The 27,517-nt window shown below is 37.5% G+C and overlaps 1 protein-coding gene across 2 annotated transcripts in view; it reads left to right on the top strand.

Annotated features, from left to right (window-relative positions):
• Positions 1–27,517, top strand: part of Col24a1 (collagen type XXIV alpha 1 chain) — a 354,563-nt gene that overhangs the window by 102,699 nt on the left and 224,347 nt on the right. For both annotated transcript variants that reach the window (XM_029560281.1, XM_029560280.1), the window contains exon 19: positions 4,118–4,171. In XM_029560281.1, the coding sequence (XP_029416141.1) occupies positions 4,118–4,171 (54 nt within the window). The remainder of the gene's footprint in view (positions 1–4,117; positions 4,172–27,517) is intronic.

Raw genomic sequence — 27,517 nt, 5'->3', positions numbered from 1 at the left:
TGGTCTATGCTATTTTAGGATTGAGTATTTTAAGATTGTTTAAAATTTTTAATACTGATTATAGCTATACAAAGGTGATTACAGATAGAAAAATAGATGTAGAATTGAAGTACATATTAAAATGTTATTTTCCTGAGCACTTTACTGTGTTCTCTTTAATTCCACTCTCACATCTCAGGAAGCAATTTCACATTCCAGAACTTTCTGTATTCATCTTTTGTGACTTCATACAGGGATAACGTTCCACATATATTTCTCAGGAATTAATACAAAGAATTTTTCTATTTACTGATGACATGTTGATAGATGACCTTTGATATTGTTTTTTGTCTTCAACTGATGTCACTTAGTCCAATCAGCCATGTGCCCTCTGTTTGTGCCTGAAGTTGAGTCTCAGAATCTCCAAAGTATGTAACTAGGCAAGAGAATCCGTCACGAGGAAAACAAAAAACAGCTAAAATGCATCTAAGTCACATAACAGGACTTTTTTGATATCTGTAGCGATTGGCAAAATAAGACTGCAACCTTTTTATCTTTAGATTTTTTTGATTCATTTATTTTATTTATATGTATGAGTGTAAGGCCTACATGTATGTAAGTGCACCCATGTCATGCAGTGCCTGCAAAGGCCAGTAGAGGGTGTCAGATTCCCTGGAACTGGTGTTACGGATAGTTGTTAGACACCGTCAACGCTGACCCAACCTGCTCTTAATCACTGAGCATCTCTATGGCTCCTTCTTTTTATAAAAAAAGACAGAGGGTTTTCTAACCCCTTGATAATCATAGAAATTATACAACACAATTATCTCAGCTTGACACAGATAAATGAATTCATTATTATTCTCATACTTTGAAATTAATATCTTGAGAAAACTAATGAAATATGTTTACATTAGACAAATCATTATAAGTTCTTTAGTCTTCTGTTCAATTTATATTGATAGCATGTTTAGAGTAAAAAGCAAAATGAGTCTAAGAGATAGAAACTTGGTTGCAAGTCCCAGCTCTGATATGTGACCTTCTATGACCTTGGGTATTTAATCATCACAGTTTCCGGTTTCCCATGTTTAAAATGAGTTAGAATATAACATGTTTAGTGCTTAGCAATATTTTAGTCTAAACTAAAGAGCTTTGTTGTACTTTACCAATGTTTCTGTAGTTTAGGCTAACTTTTTTTTACCTTTAACATACTGTCTTCACATTTTGTTTTTAAAAGAAATCATAAGAAATGCTAACAAAATTTGTTTACAGTGAGGAATAAAAGATGGTGAAAATGGGGCTTTTACTTACTCGTCGACTTCCTTTCTGTCCTACTCTAACAAAATAATTTAATGCTAACAGGGATGGCATTTGTAGGGAGATAACTGACATTTTGTTAGTTTCATCAAACCTTTGAGAAAAATATGCTTTGAGCTATAGGTTAAGATCATAACTAATATCAACGAGAGTTTGAAGATGGCTCAGTTAATAAACTGTGTGCTGTGCAAGATGAGGACCTAAATCTGAGCTCTATAGTGCTGCACGGTTGTAATCCTAGTGCTGGGGAAGTGGAGTCAGGAGGACCCCTGGGGCTTGCTGGCCAGTCAACCTAGCCTACTCAGTGAGCCTCAGAGCCCAGTGAGAGAACCTGTCTCCAAAACTAGGTGAATTGGGGCTGGAGAGATGGCTCAGTGGTTGAGATCATTGGCTGCTCTTGCAGAGGACCTGAATTGGGTTCCCAGCACCCTATGGTGGCTAACAGCCATTCGTAATTCCAATTCCAGGTCATCCCACACCCTCTTCTGACCACCATGGGCATTGCACAACACAGTGGACTTACATACATACAAGCAAAACACTCATACACAATGAATTCATGAGAAAACCTTCTTTGATATCTTACTTTGATTGTATCTTATTAATACCAAGATGCTTCACCTGAAAACCCTCTCTAGTAAGGGTAGGAGACTCCTACTTGATGAAACGTTGCTTATGCAAAATCATTTTTCAGATTAAGAAACAAACTCCCACACTCAATTATGCAAGTTGTTGCCTGCCTAAAACCTTTGCTTGCACGGAAGGAATGTCAAAGTCATAGGATGTCTTTCTAGTCTGTATGTTCTGGCTTTGGTTTTCTGTCATCTATAGATTTTGATGTTACTGTTATTGTTTCCAAATGGATCTAAATTATAAAGTGAAAGAATGTTTTCCAGATATAAGGATGGTCTGGAGGGTGTGTGCATTCTGGGATAGGAAAGCTTTTGTTCAGCGAGTATTCAAAAAACAGAGAAAACTACCACTCAGAAACTTAGGAAATATTCTTCCCTTGAAATAGAAAAAAAAAAGGCAAATGTGTCCTTACCATTTTTCACATTTCTCTGTCTGTCTCTGTCTCCGTCTCTCTGTCTCTCTTTTTCTCATGTGCATGTGTGTGTGCGTGCGTGCGTGCGTGTGTGTGTGTGTGTGTGTGTGTGTGTGTATAGAGGTCAGAGGACAACTTTCAGGAGTAGATTCGCTCTTCACCATGCAAGTTCTGGGGATTGAACTCAAGTTCTCAGACTTGGTGGCAAGCACCTTTGCCCACTGAGCCATCTTGACAGCCCCCTAACCATTTTTATACTAGGTTTCTTTAATTTATAGAGATTTATTTAATATTATACCATTCATTAAGTTACTTGACAACTCTTCATAAAACATTTTATAAAGGAAAATTAACAACCACAAAACTTGCAACTTCTTAAGTTTTTAAGAAAAAAGAATTATTTTGAATAATAAATAAATTATTCCACAATTTGTCTTTTAATATTTGCTTCTTAATCAGCTTATCTAAAAACAAAGCCCTGAGGATATGCTATTTTTTCTTGAATGCTTGTAGTTACTGTCCTAGTTGGGTTTTGCCACTAGAGGGCCCCAGTGGAAATCCCCATGGCTCTTTATAGGAGATACTTGTCTTTTTTTAGAATTTAAAGCTCCCTTGTATACTGATTCTGATGGATCACAATTTTTGTTTCTGTCATTTGAAAATGAGCCTTGGCATAAGCTTTCCATACCTTTTTGATTCGTGTTGTGCTGAGTGTGCTTTCATGTCCAGATACCTCAACACTAAGGAAGGAGCCGGTGACTATGGGAAACAGTGCTTTGGTTATTGGAAAACTGGCAACGTCACATTGTATCCTGAAATTTTATTTTGTCTTACGGCTGTATAAACCAAACCTGAAGTTCATGTGGAAACAAGCAGCAAATTCAGCAGCTTCCTTACAAAGGAGGGGTCCTTAGATTCTCCTTTCTTTGTTCCACACTGTCATCTCTTGAGAGCATCTCCAGCCTTCTCTGGTCTCAGGCTCACACCCACTTCTCTCTCCTCTTTTGCCTTGATTTTAAAACTTTAAGATGAGTCTTAGAAACCAGTTTCCAAAACACTGAGACCAAACCCTCAACAACTGAACTCAAGGGTCACAGTGATCCTGGAATTACAGGGGTTAGACAGCAGAGAAGTAAGGGTAGGAAACAAAGGCTGAGTTATTGTAAATTTAGTTAACATTGGTATGTTTTGTGCCCTGGCTTAGCACTTTCCATATATGATTTCATTTCATTCTCACAATGACGCTCAGAGAATATTGGTGCTGCCAACGACGTTCCATCTTTATGTTCATGATGAGAGAAGTGAGGCTTAGAGAGCTTAAGCAACAGGGATTCCAATTGAGTCTTACTGCATCAAGTCACTTACAGCATCAAAGGGGAGAGAAGTTTTCAGAGATGTCCTAGGGTGCTGATTATTCATAAAAAGCAGTTCTTCCGTCAGAGTTCCCTATTCCTGCTTTACCAGCCAGTTTCACATACACACACACACACACACACACACACACACACACACACACACACACACAAACTTTTCTTGATTGGGCCACTTAATGAGTTCATGTGTTTGTATCTCTTACAGAAGTAAATATATATTATATCCATAAACAGTTTATTTAAGTAAATTTTAAAGTGACGATGGTTACAAATTAAGACTGGAAAGTCATTACAACTTTGACATAATATATTGAGTGCAATTTATTTACTGTATACCTGTTTCCTCTTTCAGTTATATTTACCAAGTTAATATCTATACTTTGATTTCTCCTTTCCCCTTTAGGGACAACCAGGTGACCCAGGACCCCAGGGACCATCTGGCCCTCCAGGACCAGAGGTAAAACATTGATTGAAAAATAATAAATTTTTAAAAAATATTTAAAAAATATTTTATTTATTATTTTTATGAGTATATTGACTGCATGTATGTCAGTGCACCTGTGTTGTGCGATGCCTGCGGAGGACAGAAGAGGAGGTCAGATCCTCTGGAACTGGAGTTACAGTTGTTAGCTGCCGTGTGGGTGCTGGGATTTGAACCTGGGTCTTCTGCAAGAACAACCAGTGTGCTTAACCACTGAGCAATCTCTCCAGCCCCTGAAAAATAATAAATTTAAAACAAAAAAATGATGGAAATTAAATTTGATTGGCAGCCCCCCTTTTTTTTTTCATGTAGTAAGCTTGAGAAAAATCCTCTTTAAAGTTTGTTTGTGTCAATCAGTTTAAACTGCATTTATTCCATCAGGGATCTCAAGGAAATTGTGCATACCTTAGCTGAAGTTCCTAGTGCCAGAACTGTTCCATATTTTGAATGCTGAATTCTTTTCATAATTACAATGGAAATCAAACCCATGTATGGATTCACTTGTGTTTCATGAGTTCGTACCCCAAAGGCACATCAGTATAATGTTTTCCATGCTCCTGAGTTTGACTGTGACTCTTCACAGACAGGCAGGTGTGGCTCATCCACTTGCACTTCCTGTATTTTAAGATTTTTGGAACATTTTATGTTCCAGATTTTTGGATTGGAGATGCTAAGCCTGGGCTGTCTACATTTTTGTCCTGATGAAATCACAGCTGATTTATCTTTTCTGTTAAACAACTATTACTAATATATACATTTTGAAAACAAAATTGGAGGAAAACACCACTCAATTATTAATAGAAAATGCCTCCAGTTCTTGTTAAATGCATAGTTCATTTGGACTTCATATTCTAGAATAAATGCAATTAAGCTGATAACATATTGTTTGTTTGTTTATTCCTTAAAATTTTGTCTTTGGCTTCAGGCTTCATAAAGAGCAGTTTCTGTTTTGAAAGTTTTCATGGTCCAGAAGCTTCTGAGGAGAAACATTTGGATTTTGTGGATCATATCTTGAATTAAATATGTACTACATGGCCGGACGTGGTGGCACACGCCTTTAATCCCAGCACTTGGGAGGCAGAGGCAGGCGGATCTCTGTGAGTTCGAGGCCAGCCTGGTCTCCATAACAAATCCAGGCCACCTCGGGCTACAGGGAGACCCTGTCTCAAAAAGACAAACAAAACAAACCAAAAAACCCACCATGTACTACATGAGAGAAATCTTCTGAAGTTCACCCTAGTTTGAGAAATACATGCCCAAACACATATGTGGATATGTATATGCTTATACACATCTGTGCACACACATATACATCTAACTCATAGTAATTGGCTTCAAAATAAATAAACCAGGGCACAAAAACCTCCTCAGTGGCAGAGCTGTAGGCGGTTTCCAGAATTGTACTATACAGATGGATTTTTCCTCTGTGTAAATCCCTGCCTACCTCTGATTCCACAGCTACTTTTCAGGGTTTGCTGATTTCTTTAGTAAATTGCTCTTGTTTAATTCTAATTTTAAAACACATTTATTGTTGGTAGATCAAATATCAAAGAATTGCATTGCACTTAGTTTTATTGCTAGGAAGGAATAGGAATTAAAATAATAGAATACTGATGTCAACCTTCATCCTTCTGATTCTGTTTTGAGCATTTGGCCCCTGGCAGCTTGACCAGGCTCCAGTGGATGTTCACACACCCAAGAATATGTAAGCAGCACAAACTGGAATTGATAGGTTTGAAAAATAGAGAGAGAGAAAGAGAGAGCATACAAAGTTGGGTAGGTCAAGAAGGGGGAGTGGACCTGAAAGGAGTCAGGGGAAAAGGATGGACATGACAAAATACATTGTATTAAATTCTCAAAGAACTAGTAAAAATGAGGAATATATGTATATATAGCTTCTAAATTGATATCTAAACTGGCACTGATTGAAATAATTGTATAGTCATGACTTAAATATTTATTAAGTCCAATAATATCTTAGAGTTCTTTTATTTATTTTATTTTTTTGGTCTTTTTGAGACAGGGTCTCCCTGTAGCCCCAGCTGTCCTAGAACTCACTACATAGACCAGGCTGGCCTTGAACTCACAGGGTTCCGCCTGCCTCTGCCTCCCAAGTGCTGGGATTAAAGGCGTGTGCCACTATGCCCAGGCTTAGAGTTCTTTTGACAAAGAAATATATTAAAAAACATTGCTCGTATCAAATTATAATGTTTATCTTACAAATAAATATAGTTTTAGAGTTAATGAAAAAGATAAAACTTCAGATTAAAAACTTTTATCTCTGTATGAACTTACATTCTTTATTTCAATCAATTTTAATGGAAACTTTTCTGGAACAAATAGGATTTACCTGACTTTTCATACTGAGGATACAGAATTAAATGTACATTTAATTATTTTAAAAGAGCATATCACAACTGTCAGTTGTGTCCCAAGACAGGTCTTGCTGTCTCTTTGTACACTTGAATTTGGACCATCTTCTTCTTTGGTATAAAGTATGGTTACTGGGTTATGAATTATGTCTTCATTACTACCGTGTCATCCAAAGATGCTTACTTTTTCTGTTTCCTTTGAAATTTTATAATTAGCCCTCACCAGTCCCGATGTTGGCTTCATTGTCTTTGATTTCCACGCTGCTAACAGAAGGCCTTGACCTCTGACTATACCATTCTTCCTTTTCGCCTCCATTAAATTTCTTCATAGGCCCAAAGATGTCACATGTACATTCTGAAGAATTAGTGCAAGATTATTTGGGGCAGCGAGCTCAATTCAATGATCACAATTTCTCTAGTTCATAAACACATAATACTTAGGTAACTGTGGGAGGCAATACTTTTATACCAGTTCGTCTTTGCCATAACTTTTAATGTAACTATGGATCCAGGAATTTAAAGTATATTTAATAGCAAATCAAACTTATAATGTTTCTATTTGCAAAGTGGATGAATTTTCTCAGGTAAAAGTTTGTATGTGTTATATTAATTTTATACTTTATCCTGCAGGCTTTGAACAAAGATTTCTTAGCAAGAAGTGGGTTCTCAGGCTTTATGAGATATGTGCATGACACCAGGATATGGGTAATAAAAAAGAAGGCAACGATGGTTCAAGGAGACTAGTTAATTCTTTTAATTACTCAGAAGGATAAAACAGTAGAACAAAGGATTAACAATGATGTTCCATGATCTCATCTGTGAGTGGATCAATAGAAAAATCAGGAAATAAAATTTATAACATGAACTACTCAGTTCAGCTCATTCAGTTTTTGAGTGAGGACTATAATATAATTTTATTATTCTTATTTGAGTATTTAGATAAAATGTGGATTATTTTTCTAAATATGGAGAATAAAAGAGGGAGAAGAAGATGAGGAAGTTCAAAGTAGTTGGAACTAATACCTTTGATTTAGATCTTCTTGGGTTGACGTGCTTATAGAAATTACAGATTAACAATTATATAGAAACTATAGGCCTGAGGTTCAGAGAGTAGAGATACATATAGAGGCACAATAGTCATTACAAGTGGTATTAGATGAAAAAAAATTGTAATAGATGAAATTGTCTAAGAAGAGTTTATGACGTCAGGTCTGAAAAATACTAAACCTGGGTATTCAGTCCAAGAAATCTGCTTTCTTTGTCTGTGGTGAAATTGTTTTAAGTTAATAAGAAAAGGGGAATAAAATAAATTTGGCTGACTGAAATACACACGCTTAGATAACTCAACAGTCTGGAGGAAAATAAGATCATAGTGGAAAATAGAAGACGTTTAGAATTGGACAAGAGCAAATGATTGTAAAAACCCGAGTATTAAGCTAGAGCAATACTTAGATAAACTCATTTCTGGAAATTAAGGCAGATAAAAAGTGAGTTTTGTAGTGTCCGAGTATGAGGACCTGTTTCAAAGAGATAAAGACATTGGCCAGGATGACCAGGATCTGCTCCGTGTCTATGCAGTGGGCTAAGTATTAAGATGAGGAAGAATGTTCAAGAGGAGGACGTTGAGATATTCTCTGAATGGGGACCTAGAAAATAATGTCTGAGTTGTGTGTCATAATGATTGATGTCATAATGCCAAAACATAAGTTAAGGAAATACTAATGGAATCTAAAATGGCAAGATCTAGAAATATACTTTGGTGATAGCTTTTGTTTATTATTTGGGTGATAAAAGATTTAAATTGATATCTGAAAAAATAGTAGAGTTAATATCTTCTAAGTCAAAACTCTAGGTCCTACCTCATCTGCACAGTGGAAATAATTTATAGTACCAACCTCATAAAGCTGCTGTATTATGTGCACTAACACATACACAGCACGTCAGCATATGGTTAGTAGGAACCATCAGTAGACACCACCTGTCACCACTGTGAATCACTATAGCCAGAGCTACTGTCATGACCCAAGGCCAAAAACATAAAAAGAGACTCCTTGGTTCAAGATCAAAAGAATGCAGTATCACTGGCTAAAACAAACAAAAGTAAAGTGGGAAAAATAGACATAGGGTATGTCATATATGTCTTTACAGAGTTGAGAATTCTGGATGACTCTGCACACCATAGGAAGTCATCAGAGGTTTAGGCAGGGCAGTGGTATGAGCTTATCTGATTTATGCTTTTATTTTAAGATTTGTGTATGTGTGTGTGTGAATGCCACATGAGTATAGTTGCCTGCAGAGGTCAGAAGAGGACATCAAAACTCTTAGAACTGAATTTACAGGTGGTTTTGACCTGTCTGACATAGGTGCTGGAAACTGAACTCCAGCCTTCTGAAAGGGCAGCAAGTGCTCTTAACCACTGAGCCATCTCTCAGTGACCTTTTAGAAGGTCACTTTGGGATAGTGTATGAACGTCAGACAATAAGGAGAAAAAGTACTGAAAGCTGAGATGGTTTAACGAGATTAGTTTAGTTAGTGTGACTTGATATCGCACTGGGGTTTTGGAATAGAGAAAGTGTTTATTTAGGCAAATGACAATTTAAGTTTTTTGGCAATGAAAATGGGCCAAATGTAGAACTGTAATTTTTTTCAACCTTACTGGATATCACCATCACATGAAGAACTTAGAAAAAAATCCAGATGCCTAGGGCCAGTCCCCAAAGTGCTGAGTGGGAATCACTTTGAGGTATCCCATGGGTGACTGACAATAACAATAACCACATTTTACGTAGTACATATAACAATGGAATTTTATTCAGCCATAAGATGAAATCATGACATTTTCAGGAAAATGAATGAACTGGAAATTATTACCTTAAGTATCCCAGACCTGGAGAGACAAATTTCATGTTTTTATTCATATAAATTCTGGATTTTTATTCTTATAGGTGTATATATGGGGGGAGGGAATAGATCATGAAACTAGAAACTAAACAATGAGATGACAGAAAGAAGCCTGTCAAGGGGATCAAACAAGAGAAGGAAAAAAAAGAGTCAGAGAACACATGTGACGTGAAAGCAAAAGGGAGACTGTGGGGAGGAAATGGGCCAGAAGAGGGAGGTCGAGCGAGGGGAGAGGGGACAATCAAGGAGAGCACGCATGGAAATCCCATAATGAATCTCATTACTTCATATGCTCTTTTAAAAAGTAAAACAATAATAAAAAGTAGCCACATTTAGCTTTCAGTTCTTTATCCCAAGGTACCTTTGTTCCAGGAAAATGAAATTATTCTCAAACCAGTAAGATATTAGGTTTTAGAAGAAGTCAGAACCCCCACTCTCTGCCTGGAAATCATCTGGTTCAGACGTTCAGTGACCTTGTAAAATTATTACTATCACTTACTGCAGCGCAGCATGACACAGATACAGCATTCTATAAATGTTTACAATATAAAGTAACTAAAGAAAGCTACTAATAAGCTCTGCTGTGGCCATCTTCCAGTTAACATTTCATTTGAGCAGGAGCTGGAACAGGGGAAGAGAATAGCCCTGGGAGTATAGGGCAAACTTGCCCTAAAGGCAGAAATTTCATAGTAAAAAGAGCCTGGAAAAGATCCTAAGTTAAGACAGAGGAGAGCAAGCACATCTGCTGCAGCACGCTTTAGCAGAGTCTAAGTGTTGGGAAGCTTTTTTGTAAAACTTTTTCATTTTTTAAAATATTCATACATGTGGGGCTGGAGAAATGGCTCAGAGGTTAAAAGCACTGGCTGCTCTTACAGAGGACCTGCATTTGACTCCCAGCACCCACCCTGTAGCTAACAACTGTCCTTAACTCCAGTTCCAGGGGATCTGATGCCCTCTTATGACCTCTGTGGGCATTGCACCACACACACACACACACACACACACACACACACACACACGGATGCACTTAACATATATGCAGGCAATACACACATACACACAACATAAAAACAAAAAATAAAATATTTTTTAATTCATGAATGTATATAATGTATTTTGGTCATATCCATCCTCTACTTCATCTCTGCCCCCCCCCACAACATATCTCCCTTCCAACTTCATGTCCTATTTTTATTTAACCCACTGAGTAAAATTAATGCTATCCATATGTGCATGTGTGTGGTCATCCATCCACTAGGACATGGGCAGCCTACCAACAGCCAAGCCCCCCTCAGAGGATAGTGACTGGCCTTCAGCAGCCATTAGCAGCTCAGGGAGGTGTGAGGCATTGGGAGCCCCTCCCTGCCCCATGCTGGAATTTCTAACTGGCTTGATCTTGTGCAGGCCTTGCGCAGGTAATCCCATCTGCTGTCAGTTCATGTGTGTCACAGTCATGTCATGTCTAGAGGTCAGCCTTTCATGGTTCTCCTCTCCATATTACTGCAACAGAATGTCACAGGAAAAAGAAAAGTTAATTTGAATTAGTTCAGTGAACTGTTCATTTATTTTGCTAGCATTTTATAATCATAAAATATATCTATTCCTGCATTGTTACTCACATATGAGTACCATGTTATTTTAATGATACAAGTTTCATGGTATGTTTTAATGTCTAAAAAGCTGAAAGTCCTCTTAGCTTTTTATCATCAATATTTTTCTGGTTATACTTGAATTCCTATTTTCCACGTAAACTTTGGCATTAATCTTATCTAGCTTCATTAAAAAATATCATCATTGTTTTCATTGGCTTCAGTTTATACTTAGAAATTAAGAGAGCATTAACATCTTTATGAAATTGAGTCATGTCTCTAGAACAATAAGTATTTTTCATTTGCTCAAATCTCCTTTTCTCTTTTTTTGAGGAATATTTAAAAGTTTTTCCTCACATAAGTCTTTACACAATTCAATTTTTAAAACTATTTTATTACTTTTATTTATGTGTATGAGTATATTGCTTGCTTGTATGTAAATTCACTCATATCATGCAGTACTCATAGAGATCAAAGGAGGGCATCAGATCCCCTGGAACTGGAGTTACAGACAGTTGTTAGCCACCATGTGGGTGCTGGGAATGGAGCCCAGGTTCTCTGCAAGAGCAGTCAGTCTTCTTAACTGCTGAGCCATCTCCCCAGCCCCTTTACAGGATTCGATTTTATATTAATGTCTGGAACTCACTATGTAGACCAGGCTGGCCTCTGTTTCACAGAGATCTGCCTGCCTCTGCCTCCAAGTGCTATATATCTTAAGAGTTTAAGCCAGGCGTGGTGGCACATGCCTTTAGTCCCAGCACTTGGGAGGCAGAAGCAGGCAGATCTCTGTGAGTTCAAGGCCAGCCTGGTCTACAAAGTGAGTTCAAGGCCAGCCGGAGCTACAGAATACTCTAGGAATTCTCTGTCTCAAAAAGACCAAAAAAAAAAGTTTAGAAAAATATGTAATGACAGGTGTCTACCGTTATAGTGTCATGCATAGTCTTACCACCATAAAAATCATCTGCCGTCTTCGTATTCCTGCCCAGCCTTCCCTGGAACCCACAGCAATTGGCTGTCTTTTGTTGTTTCCATGGTTTATGAAGCATGTGATAAGGCTGGATCTACAGTTGATAGCCTTTCAGATCAGTTTCTATCATGTAGCAATATGCACTTGAGGACCCTTCATGTCATTTTATGCCTTGATAACTTATCTTTTTAGTGCTGAATGAAATCCTACTGTTAGATATGCCGCTGTTCAGTCATTTATTTACCTACTAAAGGGTATTTTAGTTTATTCCAACTTTGGGGAATCATGAATAAACTACAATATGCATATCCGAGTGTTCGCGTGGACACGTTTTTGGCTCTTTGGATAGAAACAAAGATGCATGGTTTCCAGATCACAAGTAAATTTAGTTTTGCAAGGAGTCACCAAACTCTCCTCTGAAGTGGACAACCTTTCGTACTCATCCCAGCAACGAATGGATGAGCTCTTGGTGTCCACATCTTCACCAGCATTTGTTGTCTGTGTTCACAATTTGGGGCATTTTGAATATGACCTGGTATCTCTTTGTTTTAATTTGCATTTCTCTTGATTTTGCAATGTGCAGCATGCTCTCCTATGCTTATTTCCCATCTGTAGATCTTCTTTGATGAGGTATCTGTTAAGATCTTTGGCCCATTTTGTAGTCAGGTTTTCCTTTTTATTGCTGAGTTTCAATTATGCTTTATATATTTTGTGTAACAGTTCTTTTTCACATGAGTCTTTTGAAAATGGTTTCTCCCAGGCTGTGGTCTGCCTAATTCTCTTAATATTGTCTTTGTAGAGAAAGTTTTTAACTTTAATGAAGTCCAGCATATCAGTTGTTCACTGGATGCATTATGCCTTTGGTATTGTATCTAAAATGCCCTTGCTGTGTGCAAGGCCACCTTGGCCTTCTGTTCTGTTACCTTCTTGCAGTTTTACAGTCTTGCACTTTCCATTTAGATCTTGGATCTTTGTGAGTTGTTCTTTGTGAGAACTGGAAAGTCTGTCTAGACTCAGTTTTTGAAAATAGATGTCTACATGTCACCACTCTTTGAGGAGAAAAGACTATTGCGTTGCGTTCTCTTTTTCATTAACGATCAGTCGGCAGTCAGCCGACTCTGTAGGTCTGTTAGGGCTCTCTGCTCTACTCTACAGGTCCGTTTGTTTATTCTTTTGCCAATACCACATTCTCTTGATAGTGAAGCTTTATACTAACTATTGAAGTAGATAGTATCACTCTTCCAACTTTGTTTCCTTCAATATCATATCAATTATGTATGTGTGTTTTCTCCCACTCCATATAAAATTTAGAATCAGTTTGATACCTACAAATAACTGTTGGATTTTTGTGGGGGTTGCACTGAATCTGTAGATCAAACAGGGAGAACAGATATCTTGACAGCGTTCACTCTTCCCATTCACAACCTTCCCATCCACATAGAAATCTTACATATATTTCCTTAGGTTTTTGCACAAATCCTTTTTTGCTTCCTTCTTTTCCCCCTTCTTTCCTTCCTTCTCCTTTTGTGATGCTAATATAGATAGGATTGTACTTTTATTTCAAATTCGATATATTCTTTGGTGTTACATAAGAATGTGATTAACCTCGTATCCTGAAACTTTGCTATAATCATATATTAGTCCTAGACAATTTTTGTCATTTTTCCTTAGTTTCGACAGAGTTAATCATGTCATCTGCAAACAAAACCAGTTTTAATTCTTCCTTCTAATCTGCGTACTGTTTCCAGTCTTAGCTGCATTCTGTCTTAGCTAGGACTTTCAACACAGTGCTGACAAGAAATAGTGAGAAGGCGCTTCCTTGCCTTGTTCCTGGTCTTCCTTCATTTTTATTCATACAAGTTTTAAGGGCTATAAGCTTTTTCTCTGATCAGTACTTTACATGTACCGGACCATTCTCACTTGAAGTCTTTTTACCATCCTTCCATGTAAAGATAGCTCCTATTCAGATGCTGCGACCTGTGGAATCAGATGCCTGTGGATCAGACATTCTGTAAATCCCCAGATAGCAGCATGGAAGTGCTAAAGGCAGTAGAAGCATATTCTTACTTAAAATAGAACCTGTCTCTGTGAGGATACTGACAACTTTCACGTTGGATGGGACCTTGTGTGATAAACTTGTCACTAAGTGGCTAGTTGGTTTCCTGAGGGAATGACACCATGTTGGAATGGCACCGTGTTGGTGAATTCATATATCTCTACTGCTGACAATTTGGACTGTCAGAGTCATCAGTAGCTGTTATTAGGCTTGGTAAGTGGTAGTCCAACTTTTTGACACAAACATAGTTTCTGCCTCTGCTACCATGTCTGTTTTATTCATGTGCTGCCTGCCCATTCTAGTCCGAAGGCAGCCAATGGTTAGCTAATGCTAACTGGCCAAGACATTATGTGTTCTTGATTTTAAGGAGTTCTCCAATGACATATGCTTTTGGCATGCATTGATATATGATAGAAAATTCTTCACTTTTTGTGCTTCATCCAACATATCTATTGTATGATTTTATCTATGATCTCTTTGGTTTTCGTCTATGCCTTTCCCATCCAGGTTCCAGATGACCATGCCATCCACTTTAAGTCATGTCTTGCTCCAGGGAGTGGATGATCTCTTACCCTGGACTATCTCTTGTATCCTCTGGACCTGTTTTTGGTTCAGTCATTATTACACCATTTTAACTTCTGGGTCCATCTCAGTTTATGACTTAGCAGTTCCCATAGAACCCAGGATATAATGGAACATTCTGGGTATTTATTCACTTGATTCCTCATGGTCTAGCTTTCTTCCTTTGATAGAGTCTAATGATGCCAAGAGTTATTTCCCAAAGATATTATTATTTTCTGCTACAGATTACATGGCTTTACTTTACTGGAGGTAGATTCTGTTTCTGTCACTGAAGAGTGCAATAAGCTATAATATTTAATATTATGTCTTTGTGCACCTCTAACTTCTGTAATGTTGCGGGGTCTTCCGGGGTGAATATGCAGAAAGCAGGACTTGTTGACACATGCCCTGGACTGGGCCTTCACTTGAAATTGGCAGTCTTCAGTGTAACTTGGTAAATGGGAGAGAGTAGTATTCCTAGATACAGATGTTTTACTCTCAGGGTCCTTTGTTTGGGTGAGAAGACACATGAGACTATGCTTGATTTTTCTTTATAGAAGATAGTCCAATACATTCATGAGCACTGAACTCCTAAAGCCTTCAGAGAAGTGGCAGCTCATGAAACTTACTAAGGTTTATTCTTACCATCTGGAGTATATGCCTCTTGTCAAGTCCTCCTTGGGGTTGTCATTTCTTGCTTTTCTAATTCATTCAGTATGACGTTATGTGCTTAGTGCATTGGGGTGTTGTTATGTAGCATGCTCTGATGGTCTAGATCTCTTCAGACTATATTATTATGACAGAGGTCTGGGAACACATGAAAACTGAAAGTAACTATTGTCTATCCCACATGAATGCAAACTGTTTTTTATTCTCTTTTGTAATTATAAAGAAAAAGAACGCATGTGCCAAATCAGTAACTACACACCATGGATGGGAAGTCTTAGTAATCTTTTAGAGCAATGACACTATGTCTGACTGACCAGCTGTATTCAGGGCTATGGTAGTCGCCAGTCACCCTCTGGTGGATCAACAGTGCTCTGCCAAGAACTACAACCTCTACAGCTTTTAGATCTTTAATGGCAGCACTAATTTCTGATGTCTGGCATTCTCCTCATCCTTACCCCACAACACGCACGCACACCGGCACACACCACCAAATGACTAAATATTATGGAGATGAGTGTTACTGGCTGATTCTCAAAACTCAAAGGTCCACCTAACTATGAGAAGGTTCCTGTCTTTTAAGCTTCTCTTTAGATAATCTAATTCTATAGTTCATTTTCAAAAAGTAGGAACAATCACTAAAAATCAAGTCCTATCTTCAAATAGCCTTCAATAAATTAACCTTCAATGTGCCAATGCCTCCATTGCATTGAGTTTGATTAGACTTAATGAAATAAAAATTAAAGAGTAAGAAAGGTGTGGTGGCATACTGCTTTAATCCCAGCACTCAGGAGGCAGAGGCAGGCGGATCTCTGTTTAGTTCAAGGCCAGCCTGGTCTACCTAGTGAGTTCCAGGCCAGCTGGGGCTACAGGGAGATCCTGTCTCAAAAAGAACCTCCCCCCACTGAAAAAAAAAATTAAAGAGTAAATGATTCTTTGAAAGTTTAGAATCAGTACAGTCCTTTGGGAAAAAAATGTAGTTTGGTAAAAAAGAATTTCTTTCCTGGGCCTCCTGACCTCTTCGTTTGTTCTCTTGGGCCTGAATTCTTCACCACTGTGCTCTTTTTCTTTCTATTATTTGCCTTTCCAATTAAAGCCTGTTTTAAGAGAAAGGCCCAGTAAATACATTTCACTCTAAGCAGGAAATGATTAATATTTAACTGTAATATATTTCTCTTTCAAAGACATTTCCATTTCAACCCTGATAAAACACTTGAAGCTAATATAACAAGCCTATGATTAAAGAATTCATGTTGTCATTTATTGAGCAGGAAAGAGTCTATGGATAATTGGAAAAATTAATACTCCGTAAGCTAATCTTCCCATACAACCTGGTATTCACTCAACCAACAAACAGCGCAGGACTGACCAATATTTTTTTTGCTAGTTCCTCCCAGAAAGGAAGTTCAGATCTTTGTAATGGCTGATGCTCTCTGAAGAATTCTGTCATAAATGTCAGTACTGGGGGTTGGAGAGATGGCTCAGAGGTTAAGAGCACTGGCTGCTCTTGCAGAAGACCCAGGTTTGAATCCCAGCACCCATGTGGTGGTCACCATCCATAACTCCAGTTCCAGGGATCAAGTGCCCTCTTCTGTCCTCTTTGCACATTGCATGACCCGGGTGCACTTACATTCATGCAGGTATAACACTCATATGCATAAAATAAAAATAATAAATTTTTTTTTGAAAAATTCAAGAAACAAATGTTATAGCATTTGCCACTGGCATTGAAGAGAACTATTTCTCATGAAAGGTCATTTGTGTGACTATCACCTCAAGACACTTCAAGGTTATTTGTTCTTACTGTTTTTACTTAAGCAAGTTACAAAATTGCTGTAATAATGAAGTGAATGTCTCTGTGCTTTTAGGTCTTCATAGAGTTGTATTACAGGTGTCTCAGAAAAATCATTACTTGCTTTGACGTAAATTTTGTTCTTTCTAAAAATCTTTTACTGCTTTTAATAGAAACATGGAAATGTTATTCAGAAATCTTTTACATTTCTCTAAGCAGAGCAGTATCAGTTTTGAGCACTAATTCCACACAAAATTCAATATGGCAGAGGGTAGTAAGGATGCTTGTTGACTCAGCTGTTAAGTCCCCTGGGCTCTAGCTATTGCCAAGTATTTGAATTTTGGATGATGTTTTTAGTAAATGGGTCCAGCTGTTTATCACAAAAGGGATTCAAGACCATTAATTGCAGAAGTGCCAGGAGCAGCCAAGTGGTGGGTCCTCTTTTTCCATCAGGGTGGCCTTCATTAGAGAAAAAAGGCTAGTTTAGAGATTTTCCTTATACCATCCCTCTAAATGTCTATTTTAACATCTCAGTAGACTCAACTGGAATAAGCAGGGACCAGCTTGTGGCAAGCTATATTAGATTATTATGTTAGAATTATTAGATTCCTTTCACTTAAGTCAATTACTTTTTGATAATTTTTGTTGTTTGGATTTGGTCAGGTAATTGTATGTCTTTATTTGTCACTTAAAAAGTTACAATAGGAAAGGCTTGAAAAATGGCTCAGAGATTAAGAGCGTGTATTACTCTTCCAGAGAACCCGAGCTCAGTTCCCAAGACTCACACTGAGTGGCTCATAAGCACCTGTAGCTATAGGTCCAGGGAATCAGACACCCTCTCTGACCTTCATAGGCATCAGCACCCATTTATAGAATCAAGAGCTATGAACTACCTAGGTATATTTAAATGGATATGTGTGGTCCTCTGTTTTAGTCAAAACTTTTAACAGTGATAGTGACAGAAACCTCATTAAAACAGAAAACAAACAAACAAACAAACAAACAAAAAAACCAGGATTGGCTAATGTAATCAGTAAGTACAGTAGTTGATGTGCCTAGAGTTTTTCTGGTTACAATAACTTAACCAGTATAAACAGGACATTCTCCAACCCTCAGCTTGACTTACCTCTGTTCAGTTGGTTCATTAACTAGAAGGCATTGTAGGTTAGGTTGCCCTTGGCAACTTGAGGCTCACGTTGCCCTCAGAGTTAGCATTCTTAGAAAAAAAAAAAAACCTCTCTTTTTCTTACATCTCTATGTTTGTTTTGTTCTATTTTGTTTTCAGACAGGGTCTCACTGTAACCCAGACTATCCTGGAACTCACAATGTAGTCTAGGCTAATCTCAAACTCATAGTGGTCTGCCTGACTCAACCTCTTTTCTATTAAGATTGCAGACATGAGCCACCATGCCTGGTTCTGTCCTTCACATCTCAGGCAAAATTCCATAGGAGAAACCTTGTCAATCTGATTTGATTGATATGCTTCCTTTAAGTCAATCACAATAGCCATGGGACTAGAACACTGCATTTGGCAAGATTTTATTTATTTTTCCCAGCTTCTGGAAGCCTGGTTGGGACCTGGCACATATGAGCCAAGAACAGGGTAGTGCTTTCCCCAAGAGTCTCTTAGCAAATATTTTAGTGTACCATACATTCCATGCTTTTGGTGCCCAATCTGTACATATGTCCTTCCTCCCTACAATGTCTCTACATAACCTAGCTAGGTTGTCCGTACAGCTGACAATATACTCTCTGTCTTCCAATGGAAGATAACCCAATATATTGGGCATTAATTGCTTACAGCTCCAAAGCCATGTTGCCTGTGCAAAGTACCTTCTTTTCAAATGCTTAAGTGCATATCTATAGCTCAACAAACCAGTACATATATTTTAGAAAGAAAATGAGATATTCAATTTGGAGAAAGAGAATGAAAAACATGTGGGCCCTAGATCCATAGCTGTGTATCTACAAGAAAAGTAGACACACATACATGCTCCTTGTAACAGTGTAAAATTGCCTTATTAATTACATTCCCCCTTCTCTGCCACTAAAATATGCATGCACAAAAGGAAACTGTCTTTGACATACAGGGTCTTCAGAATGTATATTCTATGAAGCCAGAATTCCCTACCCCCAGCACCAGTGTATATTCAGCACCAAGAACAGTGCCTGATATATTTACATGTGTGTTAAATGAATGACTTGTTTAATTGAGATAGTCATAAGACTTCTAAATGAGTCAGATAGATGGTAAATAGATATTGTTATGGAAATAATCAGAGATCAACAGGCAAAATCAGGTGAGGAGAGGGAGTTTAATTTGACTGACATCACGAATCAAAGGAGTCAGACCCCCTGTTCAAGTTTTGGGGTGTTTTTATACTCGTGTGAGAAATGCAAGCAAAAGGTACATAGCAAATACATGGTAATTAAGTACAATAACAAAGGGTGGCAAAGGTAATAGAAATGCAAAGGTTACAGGAATGCAAAAGCCTTAGGGTCTATACAGGAATGTAATAGCTTTGGAAAACAAAGACTTCTTATCCTGGATAATCAATGGGGGCAGGAGAAGATTCCTGTGTACTTCCCATTCCTGGAGTTCTTAATTATCGTCACATTCAAAATCCTTTAATATCTGATAAGTTCTGCTTCCATAATAATATATACTGAGTACCTAAAAATTTTTTTGTCCGAACACATGTATCAAATAATGATCATGCTCTTAATACTTGTGAAATAATTCAAAACCCAGGCTTCACTGTTTTACCTAGGGACAAGTTCAAGGAATAAATCTTATTTTTTTTCCTCTAAAGATCTTTAAAATTATTACAAACTTGCCTCCCAAGACAGAGTGCTTATCTAAAACATTCAATCCTAATTATCTCCCTTTCAGCATTATTGAGGTATAATCAGTGCATAACAGGCTGTATACATTTAAATTATATAATTCTTTTTCTTGAGATAGGATCTCATGTGGATCAAGCTGCCATGAATTCACTGAGTAGCTAAGGATAACTTCAAACTCCTGATCTTCTTGCTTCCATCTCTTAAAAGCTGGAATTACAGTCATGCATCACACACCTGGAAAATATACAGTTTGATTTTTGACATATGTATAAATTGTGAAACTGTCATCAAAACCAAGAGAGTGGGGCCTGAAGAGATGGCTCAGTGGATAAGAGCTCTGGCTGCTCTTTCACAGGACCCAGGTTCAGTTCCCAGCACCCATACAGTAGCTAACAACCATCCTTAACTCTAGTTCCAGGGGATCCAATGCCCTCTTCTGGCCTCCTTGCGCATTGCACAAGTTTTAAATCCAAGAGAGTGAAAACAAGCATCAAATCAAACCCCACAATTTCCTTATTCATCTTTGAAATTTGACTTTTTCATCCCCCCACTTTACTTCCTCCCTAGTATACCAGACTTTACCTGGTTTTGGTGACTATTGCTCATTGAATATCAAATAATAGAACAGTTTATTTTTAAATTGTAAGTTTAGTATAGTTTAGTGTGACTTTTAGAAGAATAAATCTGGACTTCTCACAAGACCTTGTATGTTCCTTTAAGGATTTAAAAAATACTATGAATAGTAGTTGGAGCAGAGAATATTTTCTCTGCTGAGCTCTTAGGATGCTGAACATATGGGATTCAGCTGTGCTGTTTTCTGCTCAAATATATGGAATTACTAAAAAAAACACATGCATAGGAGTAGTCAGTTACATGATTTTTCAGAAATAAAATGAAAAAGCCTGGTTTGGAAGGCATTTTATGTCTAAAACAGCAAAAGAGAATGAAAAAGAACCAGATACCTCAGTGGATTCTGGATTTTGCATTTCTTTTTCCAGAATCTTATATTTTCTGCCTGTGGTTTCCTCAGAAGATGGAATAGCTCCTTCCTCTGCAATTGCATGCTGCCCATGCTTAAGTTTAGCTTCTATACTTTACTGGGAAAGTAGAATTATTATTTTTACCTTTTCAAATACTTTGGTCGGCATTAACTTTTGGATGGCTTATCCTCACTCAGAAAAAGTCATTTTAATCTTTTTTTTAATCATTACTTTCCTATTGTGGACTCAGCATATTGCTGACATGACATGAACTTCCTGAAATGCTGGAGAACAAAATCTTAATAACTGTATCCTTGATCTCTGTCTCAAACCAAATCTCCCTTATAGAACCCCCCATATATATTCTTTCTTATTTGAATATGTAACATTTCAATGCCATCTGTAGAAGCTATGCTACTTTTACTCAGAAAAAATAACTTTGGAAACTGCAAAACAATTGGGCTGGGGTGATAATTCAGTTGGTAAAAGTGCTTGCCTTGCAAGCACCAGGACCTAAGTTTGTTCCTTTGAACTTATGTAAAAAGTTGGCAGTGGTAGAGCTGGCTTGTAATCTCAGCACTGGGAGGCAGAGACTGGAGGATCTCTGGGGCTTGCTGGCCAGCCAGGCTAGCTTACATGGCAAGATCCAGGTCAGTGAGAGAACCTGTCTGGATGGCACCTGAGGAAGGCCATCTGAGGCTGTACTCTGACTTCCATACACATGTGTATACACATGCACGTAGCTATGCCTACATACACGAACCCACACACATGAACATGCATGTACACTCACAAAATAGGATTCATTTTTTAATTTGGCCATCAATTCAGGCTATAAAATGTTTATTTAATATATTATATACCAAATGACAGGTTAGGCTTTACCGAACTTTGCTTGTAGGGAATAATAACTTACATGCTGCATTTATTAATTTAATTCTGTTTTAAATATTTATTTTTATATTATGTATATGAGTGTTTTTCCTGCATGTATGTATACACCACATGTGTGCAATGCTAGTGGAGACTGGAAGAGGGTGTCGATCCTCTGGAACTGGAGTTACAGAAGATTGTAAGCTGCCATGTGGGTGCTAGTAACCAAACCCAGGTCCTCTGCAAAAGCAGTGAGTGATTTTAATTGCTGAGCAATGTCTCCAGCCTCTTATTTTGTTATTTATTGTGTGTGTGTGTGTGTGTGTGTGTGTGTGTGTGTGTGTGTGGATGTTTTTGGCCATAAACTGCGTTCATCTCTACTTTTTCTCAGACTTAGAAACTATGCAAAAGATAAATTTAAGCCAAATTGTACTATATTTTGTGTATTTAAAACGTAGTAATCAAAACCAATAAGAATTATTAATTTCTATATGAGTCAAATAGCCTTAATATTATCTAAAATCACAATGCATAATAGTTTTAAATCTATCATATAAAATATCAGAAATCTCCAAAGTATCCACAAATACATGAATTTGAGATCTGTTGATTTTAGTTGAGGATTAGTTCAATGCAGTGATTCCATTCTTTTCTCTGAAGGTGTTCACCTCACTACAGATGCTTCCACACCAATAAGCAAATAGTTAACTAAAGTACCTGCATTAGTCACTTTTTCTGATGACAATTTCACTTATCCTTTGATAAAATACTCTGGTAAAAGCAACTTTAGAGGAAAAAAAAGGGGATTTTTGAGAGTTTGAGAGTACGCTCCAGCATGGCAGGGGAGTCTGCACAGCAGAAGCTTGAGGAAGCTGGCCACATTGTATCCCCACTCAGGAAGCAGAGGGGATGAGGAGATGAATGAATGCTCAGGCTCAGCTAGCTTCCTCCTTTTAATGCAGTCCAGGCCCCAAGCCCAGGGAATGGTGTCAGCCACAGTTACGTGCATCTTCCCACCTCAATTAACCAAATCAAGATAATCCTTCACAGGTGTTCTCAAAGGCCGACCTAAGTAACCCCTCACAGTGTGCCTTAGAGGCTTATCTATCTCCTATGTGCTTCTAGACCCTATCAAGTCAACAATAAATATTATGCCCCACAGTATCCATACCAATTCCTTTTAAATATAGACTTATTGAAATATAATTGACATGTAATAAACTCTGTACATTTAGATGATACAATTTAATAATTTTTCACTTCAGAGCTTTTAATCCATGAAATTTTAAGTCAAAATAACAGACATATATAACAAATTCAACAATCACATTTTACACCTTTTACTGTCCTTCTCGTCTTCTTTTCCTGTTCCTTCCATTCCCAGGAAGCATTGGTTATGCTTTTCGTCACTCTGGATTGATTACCATTCTCTGAAGTCTTCTTGTAAATGGACGCACAGTTTATACTTTTGTTTTGCCTGGCTCTTCTCACTCAGCATATGACACCTGGGAGTTATGCAGGTTGTTCATGTTGTGGATTTGGTTTTCATTAATTAATCCATTCTATTTACTTATGTGTTGATTATTTACCCATTTTTATTTTAATTAGAACTGTATATTTCAATAGAAATCAAAAGTGTATTACTCCTATTAGAAAACTACAAAATGTGCAATGTATGACATAAAATACCATACATTTACCTTGTTAGGACACTAGTTTCTAAGTTTTTGGCTACTGCCAAGTAAGAAGGCAGTATTTCACTTTTAGGATTTCCTGGGAAACTAATGAAATCTGCTAGTGCTTTAGCTCCCAGGTTTTGCTATTAAAAAATACATGTGAATTAGTCTCCATCCTTTAGTGATTAGAGAATAATAAAAACTTTGTTTTTACTGGAGAGAACACTGGATCACTCTCGGTACAGCAAGCAGATGTGACAGGCTGAAAATAGAAGACACATTTACACTTATTATTTTTAAAGCTACTTCATTTTTCTGCTTCTCAGTAACAATTTGTGATCAGGCTCTTTCTACTAGAAGCACCAGGAGTCAGGCTGCCCCCTCTTTTCCTCACTAAGGTATTTTGTTTTCAGTTTGGCCTGATTATTTAAATGAAACTATGAAGCTCATGGGGGGGAAATGCTCTGATTTGCCAATGTTATTTTAAATTTACAGAAACAAGTTTCAGCATCCATTTTTCCTTTTCTTCTTATATATTTTTATGCCAATGTAACTTTTAGAAATGAAAAAAGTGTAAGTTCCAATGTCTTTCAGTGTGTAAACACTGAAATTTTGCTATTTGACAAAGATGCCCATGTCCTGTAGTTGGCTTTAATGTTTGAGCATTAAAAAATTCCTTATGAATTTTATCATTAAAATGCAGCTGATCCAGTTAACTCTGGTTTTTATATGTTAAAATATGTTATTTAAAAGACAAGATGTCTACTTGGATGTAGCCAAGCTATGAATTTTTAAAATAATGAAAATGTTCTTTAGCCAAATTTCTAAGCTATCCTGTATAGAAAGAGACTTTTTTTCTTTAAATAAATGTATTGATGTGCTTTTGAGATTTTTTCAGTACACATTTGACTTTTAAAATTCAACTTAATTGACCATAATATAAGACTTGATTTGCTAACGCCTTTTGTTCTGTTCTTTATCTTTGTCACTTTATTACTTTAGTATCCTATTGACATTTTAATTTATTAATGAAACAGATATTCACATATGATATCTCTCCCATGTTTATCCAGAATAACCACAGTAATTTTTCTCACTTTTATTGCAAAAGGAAAAAGCACAGCTACAAGAATCTCAAAACAAATGTGTATTACACACAATTGTAAGACAAATACCCTTGTAACTACTATAAAGGTCAATAGAATTGCTTGTTACCCCCAAAAGACTTTTTGTGTTTCACCCCAACCATAGGCCCATTTCTCTTGCCTAAACCAAGCTGTTCTTCATTTTTCTTTTATAGTTTACCACCCAAGGAAGCATCCTTAAAGGGAACAGCACAGGCTTGCTTTTTATAATCTGCTGTGTCTTTCAATCTACACATTCCCTTACCATTCCTTTTCCTCCCTTATAATTTAGTTGTCAAAGCTCCTCAGTCATTTGACCCATAGCATTTTCTGCAGTCTGAATTCTGCTGATTATGATCACATGGTCTACTTCTATATGCCTCTAGGTCTTGTGTTTTTCTTGAAGATTACTAGTCATATTACAGGACCTTGACTATATTCATGTTTGCTTGTTTGTTTTGGCAAGGCTGCAAGTGATACTGTGTCCCCTCCTCAGCAAATGTATGTCTAGTCATCTCTTTGTGTGTGTGTGTGTGTGTGTGTGTGTGTGTGTGATGTTACTATCAGTTTAAACTCAGAGCCACATCCACCAGATAATTTGAGGGAATGCATACATGGAGATTTTCTTACTCTATCATTTCTTTGAGAGGAGGGCTGAACTGTATCCCATTACCTACTGCTTGAATAACAGTGGTGCAGAATCATAGAAAAAGCCAACGAGTGCTTCATTGTTGGTTGTTGATTTTTGGTTATCACTTTTCCAGATAATGAGCTGACTTCCTTTTAACCTCTACTCATGGACAGTTTTTGAAGTTGCTTTATTTGAATTTAGGAATTTAAGTATATTTAATGTGGTTGATCTATCCTAATTCTTTCCACTATTGAAAACAAAGTCTATGTTTTCCTATATTTGGCTAATTGGATCCATTTCAACCACATTCTGAGTTCCTTTAATATGACTCAAGTTTCAGTACCTGTGAGAACTTTTTTGCTTTCTGGTATGCTAAGCAGTTCCATCTGAGAATGAACAAGTTATGAATGTATCCATTAGGATGCTCTGAAGCAGTGTTCTGACTTGTAAATGAGGACTGAGGAATGCAAAGTAGCTGCAGGACATGCTGCCCTCTTTTTAAAAATAAACAAGTCAGTCACTGAGCCACAACAAAACATTATTTATAAGTATTACTGCACAGCAGATGTTGTGGTGCTTGCTGGGAGTAGAACAGTGAACACACGAAGTACACCAGGGAGTTTCCAACTTGGCATGAAAAATAAAGCGAGGTGAAGACCACGTCAAGTTGCTGTGCAGTGTGAGAACTTTTAGGAGGAAACCAAAGAGAAGTATTTAAAGATGAAGTGTAAAGCCTATTGGCTTAGAACTTGGTGGCTCAGGGTAATATTCATTCAAATTGTGAATGCAAGATAGAAGGAGGAGCATCCTGGGTAAGATCCTGAGTTCATTTTTGGAGGACTGGCAAGTAGAAAAACAAGAACTCAAAGAGAAAATTCACCTCAGGGTCACAGGGATTTTTCCTTCCCACTAAATATGTGGAACAAAATGTGGTCAAGAGAGAGGGTATGAAATTATTAGAATACAGTTTTAGATGTGGATGTGCACAAATCTTAGCATAGGTGGAACCTGACTCCTTTTGCTTAGCAAGGCAGCCAACAAGTCTATGTCAAACTGTCCCACAGCTTTTGGAAACGTGACCCTGACATGAGTCCTTTTGCTACCACTGCCACTTTTCTTCGGTCACAAGTATTCCCAACTTGGATTTTTCCCTACAGAATCCAAGTTTTGAATCTAGTATATAACCTTATAGAGTATACATGTCCTACCTGACTGGATTAATGTTCCTTTTTCTTTTGTTTTCATCACGGAGTCAACCTTGCTGCCTCATCTTGATTGTTGTGACTTTTATTCCCAGCACATTTTTCCCTCCATTGTACTATCTTCTTTTTTCTTGCTGACAGTCATACTTCTTTACCTGAAAAACTTCTGATTCTTGAGCCTGTCTTGCCATTTTTTTGTCCTTGTCAACAGAAAACACTGAAACAACTTTATTGGTGACAAACTCAGTAGGACTGAAGCCCAGATACTATTATTTGAAATTGAGCATGATGCATCATCATAATCTGATTCACTATATCAGCAAGAATTTTGATCTCACCATTTTAGAACAACATCGTAGGCCTTTTCCCATCCCTGACTCCAGTCATCTCTGTGGTACATTTCTGTTTCTGGAAACAACTGCTTTAAGACTGCTAATATAATACCTCAAAGGTAAATTCTGTTCTGATACAATATACGCAGATCAGATTTTATTCATCTGAGTAATGATGGAATCAGTAAGATACTAAGTTCAGGAGCTGGAGGATGGCTCAGTGGTTAAGAGCACTGACTACTTTTGCAGAGTTACCAGGTCAGAACCCAGCACCCAAATGGTGGTTAACAACTGTCTGTAACTCCAGTTCCAGAGGAATCTGACATCCTCTTCTGGCCTCCATAGGCATTGCACAACACAGGTGCACTTGCATACATGATGCATTACAACCATACACACAAAAATAAAAATAATAAAGAAAATAAAAACTTTTTGGTCTCTTTGAGACAGGGTTTTCCATAGCCCCAGCTGGCCTAGAACTCTCTGAGTAGACCAGGCTGGCCTCAGTCTCACAAAGATCCACCTGCCCGTGCCTCCCAAGTGCTGAGATTAAAGGCCTATGTCACCATGCCTGGCAAGACTTATAATTTGTGAACAGAACTTCTACTCTCTTAAACTGGACTAGATGGATATCTTTAAGTCTGAAGATGGTTTGTGAATAATTAATAAAGAAAATTCTTTTTTTAAAGGACACTGGGTTTTTCATCCTAGTACTAAACAACTGCCTAATGACCCTTAACACTGAGATTTGAA

This window comes from Nannospalax galili, unplaced genomic scaffold (assembly GCF_000622305.1).
Source record: "Nannospalax galili isolate Female #2095 unplaced genomic scaffold, S.galili_v1.0 scaffold9, whole genome shotgun sequence".
NCBI lineage: Eukaryota > Metazoa > Chordata > Mammalia > Rodentia > Spalacidae > Nannospalax > Nannospalax galili.
The sequence above is the reverse complement of the archived record's forward strand: the minus strand, read 5'-3'. Positions and strand labels throughout refer to the sequence as shown.